Raw genomic sequence first — 12,862 nt, forward strand, 5'->3', positions numbered from 1 at the left:
CTAAACATCCACGTATATAAATCTAATAGCATCCAGCACCATCTATCCATTTGCTTCCGTGCCAACATCAGTTCAACACTGAATGAACACAGTGCATTTTGAATCTCACAGTGCAGTTTGGATGGTACTTAAACTGTTCTTGGTTGCAGGAACGGTCACAGAGGGCAGGCACTTAAGACAGTGTTTTCCTTGGTCCTGTGCCATGCGCTTTCTGCTGAGTTATAATGCTCTTTTGTTTCTCTGTGACCTCATGTCAAATATAGAATTGCTCAGGTTGGAAAAGGCCTTTAAGATCAAGTCCAACTGCAATATATTTTGGGCATTTGTGTCCTTTGGCTCTACGGTTTAATTACTCAGGGTGGGCTCCTCTTCCTCACTGGTGCTGGGCTGAGTGGTGACCTGACAGTGAGGTGTGTCAGTGCCAAATAATTGATTCCCAACCATTTCCTCCCTCACCTGTCATCAGCTGCCTGCTGCCCTCAGACCTGATCATTCCACAGGCAGTTCAGATAGAGCTTGCTTATGAAGGACCTCTGAGTCTTTGCTGCTATATCTGGCCGTCAAGACCAGTCTGCTTCTCCTAAGTGCAACTGCTATGAAATTAGCCATTCAGCTCAGGGAAGTCATTGCTCTTTCTGCCTTTGTAGTCAATGGGAAGAGAGGGAGAGAAATTGATCTCCCCAGAGTCGTTCATTCCATTCTAAATGAGACATCTAAAATAGGCAGGTATGAAGCCAGTAATTCCAGATAGTTGATTTATCCTTGGCCTTAGTAGCATAAAGCTTTCTTTTTTTGCTGGCTGGAGCCAACATCCATGAATCTGTCCTGAAAGTGGGCCTTTTTTGTATGGGAAAATGCGTGTCTTCTTTGTCTCGTAGAGGTTCATTATTGATAAAGCTCATTGAAGATGCTTACCAAGGAGGGAACAGAGAGGTAGGAACACTTGGAAGATTAATCTGAGACCTTTAATTCTGTGTCTGCCTTTTGCTGCCTGAGTGACAGTGAGGGAAGCCTTAATCTGATGTAGGAGCTGAAGGAACAAATGTGAACTGCTCCAGCATCCCCCATGGAACTACCTCTTTGCAAGGAAGCTGTGAAAACCAATGCTTTACCAACTTTTGTGTCATGATAAAACTTTACTAGACAAAGTTTATACTTAAAATATACATAAATATACTCTTTTATATAAAAATGTTTATGTTTTAATGTTACACAGTTCTGAATGTCTGTTCGTTAGCACTTTCAGAGTGGAGCACTGAAACAGGATGCCCAGTGTCTCCTTCTCTGGAGATATTCAAGACCTTTCTGGACACATACCTGTGCGACCTGCTGCGAGGAACTGCTGTAGCAGGGGGTTGGACTCCATGATATCTAGAGCTCAGGAGGTTGGACTGCAATGACCTCTAGAGGTCCCCTTCAGCCCCTATAATTCTGTGATTCTGTGAAATTGGGTGGAGGAGTTGATGAGGGAAGCAGGAAGCCACATCATGGAATTGTCTCAAAGAAATGAAGGCACAGGGATGGGCACAGCCTTTAGCATCCTGGTGACACCAAAGTAAGAGCACAGCCTCACAGCCAGAGCCTGACAGCTTATGGGGTCTGACAGCTTATGGGGTCTGACAGCTTATAATGTCTGTCACAGACAGAAAAGAACCAAAGCGCTGCACACAAGTTCTGTAAAGAAAATGTTTTATTTAAAGTGTTAAATACCATCACCAGAATGAGTTTGATTTACATTAGTTGGTGTTCATTACAGGCCTAATCTGCCCTTTTTTTTTTTGTTTTCCCCAACTGTAATTCCTTTTAACTTTTTAAAACATAGTATGTACAAGACAGCAGTGATCACTGGAATAGTGCTATTTACATGACTAAACCATAAGTAGAGTTGCAGATGTGTGACAATTAAAAAACAAAAAACAAACAAAAAAAAAAAAGAAAAAAATTTTTTTTATTTATTTCCTTTTTCTTTTTTTAAATAAATACTGCATAATGACAAAGTATGTACAGACCTTCCATGCACCGCGTCCTCGACTGTAAAACTGGGAATAATCAGTATAGGGCAATGAACACAGCGATGTGTGCGCACATCTCACAGGATCAGGAGAATGGTGATGCGTTTTTCTTTTACTCTAGGGAATATCGTAGACCGCATGACGATAGCATTGGTTTGCTGCTGGTAGACAGGTGTCTAAATCATTCCAATAAATATAATTTTACCAGTCTGATCATTAACTTAACAACGACCCGTTATATAAACTCTGAAGACAAGACACAATCTCTCCATTTATATGATATTGCACAAAGTAAAAGGCCATTTAAGTGATACTGTTATTACTTTTGCCCTCTAATGAGGCACGTACGATTTCTCAATGGGAAACGTGAATAGATTTTTCAAATAAAATCAGAATAATTCTCTGTGGCTTGAACGGTAAATGCAAGGTGTACTTCAAAAGTTATTGCAAGGTTTCAATATTAAACCTTAAGTAGGTAATAAAGGCATACAAAGACCCAGAAAAAAAAAAAAAACACTAAAGGGACATTTTATTATTAAATGTTCGCCAGTTACATTCCCTTTAAATCATGTAATTTAATGAGAAGCTCGAACTTGCAGCACCACCCAATGGCAGTTACTGTGTCTGCTACAAAAAACAGGACTTTGGAGATCCGTTGACTGCAACGAGGGTTCTGGTAATGGTGTCAAATAACTGCCTGAGAGGTACCCATAAGCTTTCTTTAAGGCTATTTACGAACCAAAGACTGACATTTTCAGACCAGTATTACCTAACGATCTCTTTGCCAACACAAATGTAGTTTATGAAAACTGAACTTGACAGCAGAACTGCAAGAACTCATAATCTTTGCTACTTTTATAATCTCAAGATTGTAGCAATTGATTTGGTTTAGTGCAAATAAAACCGTTTAGATTTATCTCCTAAAAATCAATGATTTATTTCATTTTTTCCTCTTTCCAAAACCTTCAAGAAATGATACTTCAATCCTTGAATGAATGATGCTGGTGCTGAAAAGAAATTTATTGAAGACATCTTACAATGGCCACATGAATCCAGTATTTTGCTGTAGAATCCAATTTGAAGGTGAGAAAAAAAATGAAAATAAGTTACCATGCACTGTACAATAAATTGCAAAAAGTTCAAATATCTTTTTTCTTTTTTTTTTTTATCAAATACATGCTGAATTACATTAATGTACTCCCAAGCCATGTTGCAAAATCCTTTTCAACATGCTTGAAAAAAAGTTCTTAAACAATATTTTTTTTTCTCAAATAATTCAGAAATGCAGAACAATCTGCAATCCTCAACCAAATATGGGGCGTAAGAGAGTAGTAAGTAAGTCAAAAGGGAGCCATTTTGGAATATGATGATCATCCTGAGAGGTGGAGGGGGAAAAGAGCGAAAGGAAGGAGGGAGACTGGAAGGAGAGAAAGGAGGAGGTAAAAGAAGTGTACAATTTGCACATTATGTTGAACTTTACAAGGCTTGTACCTTTTACATTTAAATAAATTGAATATATTACACTTATTTCTTGTCACATAAACAGAATTTTAAATATTTGCTAGAAATTATTTTTTTATTTTTAATATACGTCTGCAAAAATACAGACCATGACTGGTTTAAAGAATGATAAACGTGGTGTGTCTTTGTATCACCCTGTTGCATTCTCTTCCCTTTAAAACCATGCACTAGTGAAATTTATTTTTAAAAATAATATAAACTGTTGAAAATGGCTGATTTATTCTTTTGATTTTTTTTTTTTTGCAAGTTGCAGCCCCAAGAAAATAATTTAAGTGTTCAGCTAAATCTGTGTCCATGCAAAAAAGTTGCTTGTTTAATTTCATACAGTACAGTATATCCACAGAATTTTATTTGTCATAAGTCCACTGTATCTGGGGTTTCACTGCATCTATAGCTGGATGTTTGAAGCCCGCCACTTTAAGTCTTGAACCTTTCTGATGTGAAGAGTTTTCAGATCTCAAGTAACTGTTTCGAATGACAGCTGACTTTTTCCAGCATCCTTTACATTCCTCTTTTCTTCCAACGATGTCTGCAATTTCACCAACTTGTAACATGGCTTCACGGGAGGGTAACTCCATTTCTGTGGCATAACCAAGCTTTAGGAGGGGAGGGCAGATAAAGAAACAGGAGCAACAAAATAGATATGCCATCGAAAAGGACTTTTGTTGCATGAAACAGATTGATTCTTTTAGTTTAGTCCATGGCTTCAGATTGGACCAAAACTGAGTGTCCCTGAACTCCAAACCTATCAGTTCTTCATGACTTCAGTCCTTCACCTGAGGGCCTTCTGTAGGGCACAATGTGTGCAACTTCCTTGAGAACACAGGATCGCGTTGTAGCCCTAGAAACAGGCTCAGAAGACACAACATTAAGCATGCAGTGTTACCAGGGTTTGCGACCTGTAATTTATGTATTTTTTTTGTAACGCTGGTTGCTATGACAACAGTTTCACAGCTGCTATGAGCGAGCATACGAAGGTCCTGTTGAACTTTCAAGAGATGATTGGGAAGCTCTTCTGGTGAGAGGAGCTAAAGTTGGGTCTACTAGGGAAGAAGGAGGGAAGAGTTTGAACCACCCAATCACCATGTTGGACAGGTCCAGTTCATCTAAAAGTATCTGTGCCACTCCCATAAAGGATTTGTGATCCATACGTCCATAGTCTCCCCAAACGATTATCTGTTAGCAAAGGAAATACACCAAAACAGAAACAAATCAGTAACAATGTCAAGAACTTACTTGATCCTTCAAATGCTTCCTTTTATTTAATTATATATAGTAAGGATTGAGCTATTCCACTGCTGATACAGGTTAGTTCAGCACATATTGCCAAAATACAGTGACAGAGATGAGTTGGGAAGTAACTGAGTAGTTATCCATAATACCAAAGAAAGCCCACTGAGATAAGAAGCACATGTAGTAAAGATAAAATAATCTATAGCTAGCTTTTCCCTAGCACTTCCTACTTGCTAATCATCAGTAGGTGTTACTCTGGTATTTCTGTACTCAACAAAGCTTTGAAATAGTAAAATTGCCAAATGAAGCATGAAAGATGTTTGTGAATTTCTCAGTGAGAACTGAACAAGAGCTGTTCTCAGATTAAGAACAGCAATGCAAATTACCTGTAAAACTTTTCCTTGGGGACTTTCTTCAAATGATAGAAGTTGCTGATAAAGCGGTTCCAGCGTTTTTCTTGCTACCTTTGTTTTCTTTTTGGCTATGCAGACTCCATTTTCTAATAGATACACCTTTACATATGGTGCTGACAAGGGAAAAAAAATAAGTTCAGGTTTTTCCATAATAGATGCAATATTCTATCAAAGTATGCTAAATTTTGCCTGGATATATAACTTGTTTGAACAGATCTCCACAAGCAATAGTAACATTTAACATGCAAATAATCTCTGCATTTTCTTTACTTTTCTCTTGTTTCATTTTTTTCTTTGCTTCTTTTTATATGTCCTATTTTAAAATTATTATTATTATTATTTTTAATAACAGTTCAGATTTTCACCTGGAAAAATCAGATATTCATAGAATCATAGAATCTTAGAATGGTTTAGATTGGAAGGGACCTTTAAGATCACATAGTTCCAACCCCTGCTATAGAGCAGGAACATCTCCCTTTGGACCAGGCTGCTCACAGCCCCATCCAGCCTGGCCTTGAACACCTCTGAGGAGGGGGTTTCCACAATCACCTGGGCAGCCTGTATTCCTATATATGACTGCACTGTACAGTGTGCAAAATAGGCCTGTTAAGTAAATGAATTACTTGCACTGACTTTGGTGAAATTTGGATCAATGCTCCAAACTGTTAACAATTTAAATAATCTACAAGGTGAAAATTAGTGAAGAAAAGACTCTGACACAATTTCTATTTTGGCATAAAAGCTCACTAAAAATATCTGCCTACTGTCCTTTCCACAGAATGTCACAGAACATGAGATTATAAAATAAGGAGTAAGTATCACCTAGTGGTCTACTTTTCAGAATAGGTACCTCTTGTCAATTCCCTCTTCACCTTTAAGACTGTTATATCACCTCTTGAGTGTACACCCCACTTCTGAAGAACCACAGAATGGTTTGGGTTGGAAAAGACCTTAAAGAACACCTAGTTTCAACCCCTCTGCCATAGGCAGGAACACCTTCCACCGGATCAGGTTGCTCAAAGCCCCACTCCAACCCGACCTTGAACACTTCCAGGGAGGGGGCATCAACATCTCTGGGCAACCTGTGCCAGTGCATCACCATTCTCATAATAAAAGATTTCTTCCCTATATCTAATCTAAAAAGAGGACACTCTTTTAGTCACTACACACACTGATAGATAGTGTCATTCCAGCTTCCTTGTAGGTCCCCCTTTAGGTACTGGAATTCTAATTCCCAAGACTACATTTGCAATTTCTCAAATACTTCTGTGCCTTCTGGTAGCACAGAGAACAGCCTACTTTTTTTCTCCTGAAGTACTGTTGAAAATTATTTTTGTATGCACTCCATGCTTTTACACCATTTCAGTCTGTTTCTCTGTTTCAATGAACTGTATTGTAATTTGCTGACACAAGAGTTTGCTAAAAAAAGGCACCAAAGTTGAATTGTAAAGCCTCAGAAGTTGGAAAATTTTCTTGAATTCTTTTTTTTTTTTTTTTTTTTTGCAGTAGAACAATATTCATTGTGCCAAGTTTTTTCTTCCTTACCTGGCAGTGTCTTTGAACCTGGTTTTACAACAAGGCCACGGGCTCGGATAATTTCTACTTCCAACTGTCCTTTCTTGTCCATCATTCCTACCTGTATATCTCCTAGAAAACAAACAAACAAATTCTAGAATGAATATTTGACAACTTCTCTCTTCTGAATTCTGCCTGTAAGTACAATCCAGAGTTGAATACTACTTGGCAATTGAATACCTATTATCTTCACTGCTACTTATGTAATAAAACAATGAAAAAACCCTGCAATAACATCTCACCTCCCTTTTCCATTGCTCTTTCTTTTTTAAGAATTTCAGAGACATAAAGGCAGGAAGGGTATTACTACAAAGCAGCTCTGTAAAACTGCTTAGAACCATTTCATTCTTGCTCTAGTTTATGAAAAGGTCTGAAAAAGTGCTTCTGAATCTACAGAATTTGTGGGCATGATAATAACAACTACTTAATTCTCATTTTTGTTCAGTACTATCCAGGTAATTCAGAGAAAGAATAGGTCTCATAGCCACATTTCAAAGATGCAATACTGAACAACACATAAAGATTGAATTTTTCAAGACATCTTTCTACTTTTGAATATCCTTTTGAAAACCCACAACTATGTTCAACTTTGGCTCAGAATATAATTCTGGACTTAACTAAGTTGTTCAAAATCATATGGAAAATCCTTACTTAAAGAATTAGAATCTGTTTAATTTCTATATTCTAATAACCAGACTCAGCATATTATATTTATAGGACTCAAATGCTTACCCATTGATGGTGTTGCCAATGTCTGTCGCCCTACAAGCTGGGCAGGACCAAGTCCATCCAGAAAATCACTAAACTGACTGTCTGCAGCCAACCTCACACCAGGGAAAATCAAACTGAAAAAGAATATTGGAAAGAAAATCAGTAAATACTCTTGAACTTGCCTTTTGTTTTAGTTAGTTTTCTAGATTTTTGCCTTTATTTGTTTATACTTTTGGTAACACTGCTTACAAGCTGATCAGCAACTGCTTGAGAAAACAGTAACTTTCTACATGAGCAATTAAAAGAAAGATACAAAAAAAATTGTGCAATTTGTAATATATCATAAATGAATGTCCATCTCAAGTGCATACAGTGCAGAGACTCGAACCAGTACCACTAGTTCAACAATATACCAGTAAAGGTATATTGTTCAGTGCTATGAATATCAGTAAAAAAATCAATCCACGATAAGACTGGGCAGTCTTGGGCATGACACAGGACACTAAAATATATGACAGTCTTCTACGTCTGCCTACATAAATTTTCAGAATTAATTAGCAGATCCTTTGAGAAACTCCTTATTCCAGTGAATGGAACCTGGAAATGCTCTAGAAACTCTTGGCTTTGCAAAACAGAGGAGTCACTCTTGAAGGCAGAGGCCTTCAGAAGAGAAATCAGCTTTCTTGTGTTTAACCCACAGCACAGCACACACTGCACTGCGTGTCTCTGACCCACCAAATGTCTTTGATGGAGCTGCAGAAACGTTCCTCACACTGCCTTTATGAATCATGGTAGGCTCTTGGTCACAGGAAGAAACTTAGGCTTGGTCTCCATGCAACCCATCAATGACACTAGCTTGTGGGAGTGATTCTGACTGAACAGAACCTACAGCATTCACCTCACTTGCATCTATCAGTTTTGCAGAGAAATGCCAGGTGACCTCAGCAATGACCACTGCTTACTTTCCCTCGGAGCTGTAGCTGTTCATGCTCCCATCTGTCGACTCCCGGCTGGCCTGGCGGGTCATCCAGTTTCTCATCTCCACAGCAAGCCCTGTCTCAGTGCTCCTCTGGACGGTGCTCCGCAGCTTCTTGCCCCCTGCCTCTGCAGAGACAAAAGAGACATCTCCATCACACCGTGGGCATCTGCAGATCTCTGCTATGGCCAGGGAACAGCCACTCCATTCTGCAGCAACAGTCAGTGCCAGATTACTGACCTGCATCAAAAATTCCATTTAAAAAACATCAGGGTTTTAGTAACAGGCAAGCAGCCGGAACACTCAGCATAAGTGCCTTTTAAAGTACCTTTTTTTTATCACCACCAGCTTTTCAAGGCAGACGACATACACAAAACCCAAGTCTGGCTGAGGAGGTAACCAGATTTACAGTAGTCATAATCTAGTCAGTTTAGAGTATGTTTTCTCTTAGTGATTCAATGAGAATGCTGCTATTATGTCAAAACATGCAGTGCCTGAGGAACATTCTAATCCAGCTGAATTATTTTATTTAAAAGCATCAGTCATTATCTGCTGAATCAAATTACAGGCATCTACTAGTGAGGACAGTAAACAACAAACCAAAGATCCTTCCCATTCTTTATTCTGTATTCCCGATCTTTTCATTCCACTTGCTGCTTTTAGTTCCCAAAAATGACTGTAGCACAGTCTGAAATTTTATTTCCATCTCCAAGTGTCACAATTTTTCGCATCCACTTGCATAGCTTATTTATAGTTGTAAATGCAGAACATTGATAGACAGCTTGCATCCTGAGGAGGACCTCAGAACACTGGAGCTGGCTTAGAATATGAGGACATACTGCAAAAAGAAAGGGCTGTGGACTTCAGAAGTCCCTTGTGGTGTTGTTCTGCCCTACAGGCAGCAGTATGAGTTGAGGTATTCAACAATCATATCCCAGTCACTCCAGTAAGGAGGGATACAGACTGGATAAAGAACATGTGGATTTCAGTGAGGTGGGAAACAGATACCCCAAACATCTTGAAAACCCACTGCCCCTTGTCAAAAAATGGGACATGTGAAAATATTTATCAATAATGAAACATTTCTATATAAGTATTATGAAAAGCTTATTCATGCCTTGTAGCCATATTGCTTATTAAAAGACTTCTACACATTCCTTAAAAGGCTGGGGCCCCCAGTACAAGAAAGACACAGAGCTCTTGGACTGAGTCCGGAGGAGGGCCATTAAGATGATCAGAGGGCTGGAGCACCTCTCATATGAAGAAAGGATGGAACTGGGCTTGTTTAGCTTGGAGAAGAGAAGGCTACAGGGAGACCTCATTGCAACCTTCCAGTGTCTGAAGGGAGTGTACAAATAGGAGAGGTTATGACTGTTTACAAGGGTGGATAGTGATAGGACAAGGGGGAATGGTTTTAAACTGAGACAGGGAAGGTTTAAGTTAGATTTCAGGAGGAAGATTTTCACTCAGAGGGTGGTGACGCATTGGAACAGGTTGCCCAAGGAGGTTGTGGATGCCCCATCCCTGGAGGCATTCAAGGCCAGGCTGGATGTGGCTCTGGGCAGCCTGATCTGGTGGTTGGTGACCCTGCACATAGCAGGGGGTTGAAACTAGATGATCATTGTGGTCCTTTTCAACCCAGGCCATTCTATGATTCTGTGATTCTATTATGACTTTTAATCAGTACATGTATACAACAACAAAAACTCTAATTTTACTCTACATCTTCAGCTACCTTCATACCTAACAGAGTTAAATCTATTTTTTTTTTTTTTTACTATGTCACAACTACTTCTGAAAATGCCATTATCCAGAGCAATAAATACAAATCAATAGACACAAAGCTAACATGGCATATGGAATATGAAGGACAGAAATCAACAATTGGGTTGTGGTGTTCCAAGTGTCTGCTGCTCCAACTTTTGTGTTAAACTAATGAAAGCTGACAGTTGACTTCCAACATTGGTCCAGTGTTGTTCTAAAATCCAACCACTCAGGTCAAGGAAACATTGCCACAAACTGCCTGGAAAAAAAACTTAACATTGTGTTGTAGAGAAGGTACATATAGTTACATGGGAAAGAGACACAGCTCCTGAAGCTCCAAGCTTTTTTGTTAAGGTATTGCTACAGGATGCTACCCTTCCATTGTAGGATGGCCCAGCTTTCATGTTGTTCAGTCCTGTTAAAGAGTGGCCATTTTCATTTCATAGACGGGAATTACACAAAGTTAATGGAATGACGCCATCTTACATGATTCGTCAGGTTTTCAGATCATCTTTCAGATTTGGGCGTTTGGGATCAATATGAATTTGACTATGTAGTATACATTAAGTATACAATACCCTTCACCAATTAGCAAGGCAGAATTTTTTTCTGAACTTGAATGCAAATTTTGCATTGCCTTCACCCCAGCAAAACGCTGACAGAAAAAAAATCAACGCAACTGTTTGCATATCAATTTACTGAGAAATTAGGGCACAACTACTGCAATGCAAGTCATAGCGGCACGTGTTTCACCAGCTGTTGTTCACATCCCTCTGATCCTTCCTTTCCCACATTAATTTTAATTGAAATAAGTACTCTGGTTCACAGAAAGACAAGCCAACTGCTGAGAAGGCGCAACTTGTTTACAGCCTGAAATTGAACATGCTCTGTAGACCCAAATTTAGTAGAAATGCGGGTGGTAAACAGGAATTATTTTGACTCTAATACTGAACTGAAGGAGGACCAGTATGAAACTGTGTGACTATTTTCAAGCTTTCAGCAGAAAAAGGCTCTTTGACAGTGTCAAAAGCTCTTTGACAGTGTCAAAAGAGAAAGATCTGACCTTCCAGCAGTAAGACTCCTAATCGTGAAGCTGATGTTTCTTGATATAAGAACTGAAGATTTTAACAGCAAAATGGCAATTTGGGATAGAAGTATAGAAGAAGCCCCACCCAGCTCACAGACACGATTCCTGAGCTGATGCTTTAGAGATGAACATTCTTTCAGATTAAGCTTAGCTAAACTAATATTTAATGCTTGTTATTGATTATTCACACTACTATCAATACTTTGTTCATGTACATGTATTTGTCATTAAAACCCTTAAAATGTTCCAAGTAACAATGAAAATGTTAAGTAGTTCCTCAAGGGAATAGCCTTTGGTGCCATACTTCCAACTGCAGCTGGTAGAAGACTGGGTTGAAGGTCTTACCAATTGTTTAAACCCAAGTTGTTTTCCCTCATCCTTGCCTAGAAATTAAAACATCCTCGGTGATGTTGATTCAATAACTTGCATGGCTGCACTCCTTACTGGATTCAGCCTAGAAGTAACCAATGAAAAATACGCTTAAAAGTCGTGATTTTTCTTCTAATACAGATCGTTTCACAAAACCAGTTCTGAAAACAAACACACAGTTCAATGAGCCCTACTGAGGGGATGCCACTCTCTAGCTAGATCAATAACATGGGGGTGCATCTGTCACTGACAAAGAAGTAAACATGCAATTGGCGACGCTGAAAAGTGGCAGCCTGGATTTGTAAACATGAAGTATTTATACACACACAGTCACTTCACACACTGTTTTTAACACTTCCCCACCTCCTAAACGGAAGGATGCAGAAATGAGAGAACCAGTAGAGTACTTTGTTGCTAAGCATGTTGTTGACCACCTGCACTGAAAATAATTTTTTCTCACAATTTACTCAACTCTAATGAAAAACACTGGAAACGTTCTCCAAATTAGTATAATCTAATCGCCCTAGAAAGAAGAAATTTCTCTTAACTCCTCATCAGCAAATATGGGATATATTATCTGAAAAACACTAGCTCAGAATCTTATGGCCATATTGCCAGGAGTGGAATAAATTATGAGAAATAATTGCTCTGGCATTTATGAAAGCACATTCATTCCTACAGTTAATCACACTGTTAATTTAACTAATGTGGTTACTGCAAATAGACTCCACAGGCCACATTTTCTAAATGACATGTGGAATTATTCGCTCCCACAACTTGGAGTGCAAATCATTTGCAAATTAGGGATGCGACACTTCTGAAATGATCTTCCATGAGGGCAAGTTGCAATCCGCAGCGAGCAGAACAGATCACCTTCTGTGAGCAGGGATCTCACCAGATGAAAACTGCTGCCACTGGGGGAAAGCACAAGGCCTCAGCTTGCTCTCAACAAGCACTGGATGCACAGTGCTGGGAGGGGACACTGCTGGCCTGGGTCGAACCCAGCAGGCTATGATGGTCTCCATCAGGTATGGGATCTCCTTGCAAAACTTGCATGGAGTATGGGGCGGCTATTGATTCAGAAATACTCCTGTGCTTGGGGGGCCACTTCCTACCGCAGCAAGAAAGCTGGATGAAATTGTTTCAGTATTTTCAGCTGAACTCAGAAGGAAGACTGAAGTGACCGTTTTTCAAGAGCAAA

General features: G+C 39.2%; 1 protein-coding gene across 46 annotated transcripts in view; it reads right to left on the reverse strand.

The window, feature by feature from the left end:
- Positions 1-1,672: 1,672 nt before the first annotated feature.
- Positions 1,673-12,862, reverse strand: part of RIMS2 (regulating synaptic membrane exocytosis 2) — a 402,507-nt gene continuing 391,317 nt past the window's right edge. For 45 of the 46 annotated variants that reach the window (XM_085537158.1, XM_085537160.1, XM_085537163.1 and 42 more), the window contains 5 exons: positions 8,428-8,569; positions 7,487-7,599; positions 6,725-6,826; positions 5,153-5,292; positions 1,673-4,709 (listed from right to left, as the gene is read on the reverse strand). In XM_085537158.1, the coding sequence (XP_085393284.1) occupies positions 4,491-4,709; positions 5,153-5,292; positions 6,725-6,826; positions 7,487-7,599; positions 8,428-8,569 (716 nt within the window). In that variant the 3' untranslated portion in view covers positions 1,673-4,490. The remainder of the gene's footprint in view (positions 4,710-5,152; positions 5,293-6,724; positions 6,827-7,486; positions 7,600-8,427; positions 8,570-12,862) is intronic. The other variant, XM_085537165.1, reaches the window with a different exon arrangement.

The sequence above is a fragment of the Coturnix japonica genome, chromosome 2 (genome assembly GCF_054131305.1).
Source record: "Coturnix japonica strain WE chromosome 2, WE-NBRP24, whole genome shotgun sequence".
In the NCBI taxonomy this organism is placed as follows: domain Eukaryota; kingdom Metazoa; phylum Chordata; class Aves; order Galliformes; family Phasianidae; genus Coturnix; species Coturnix japonica.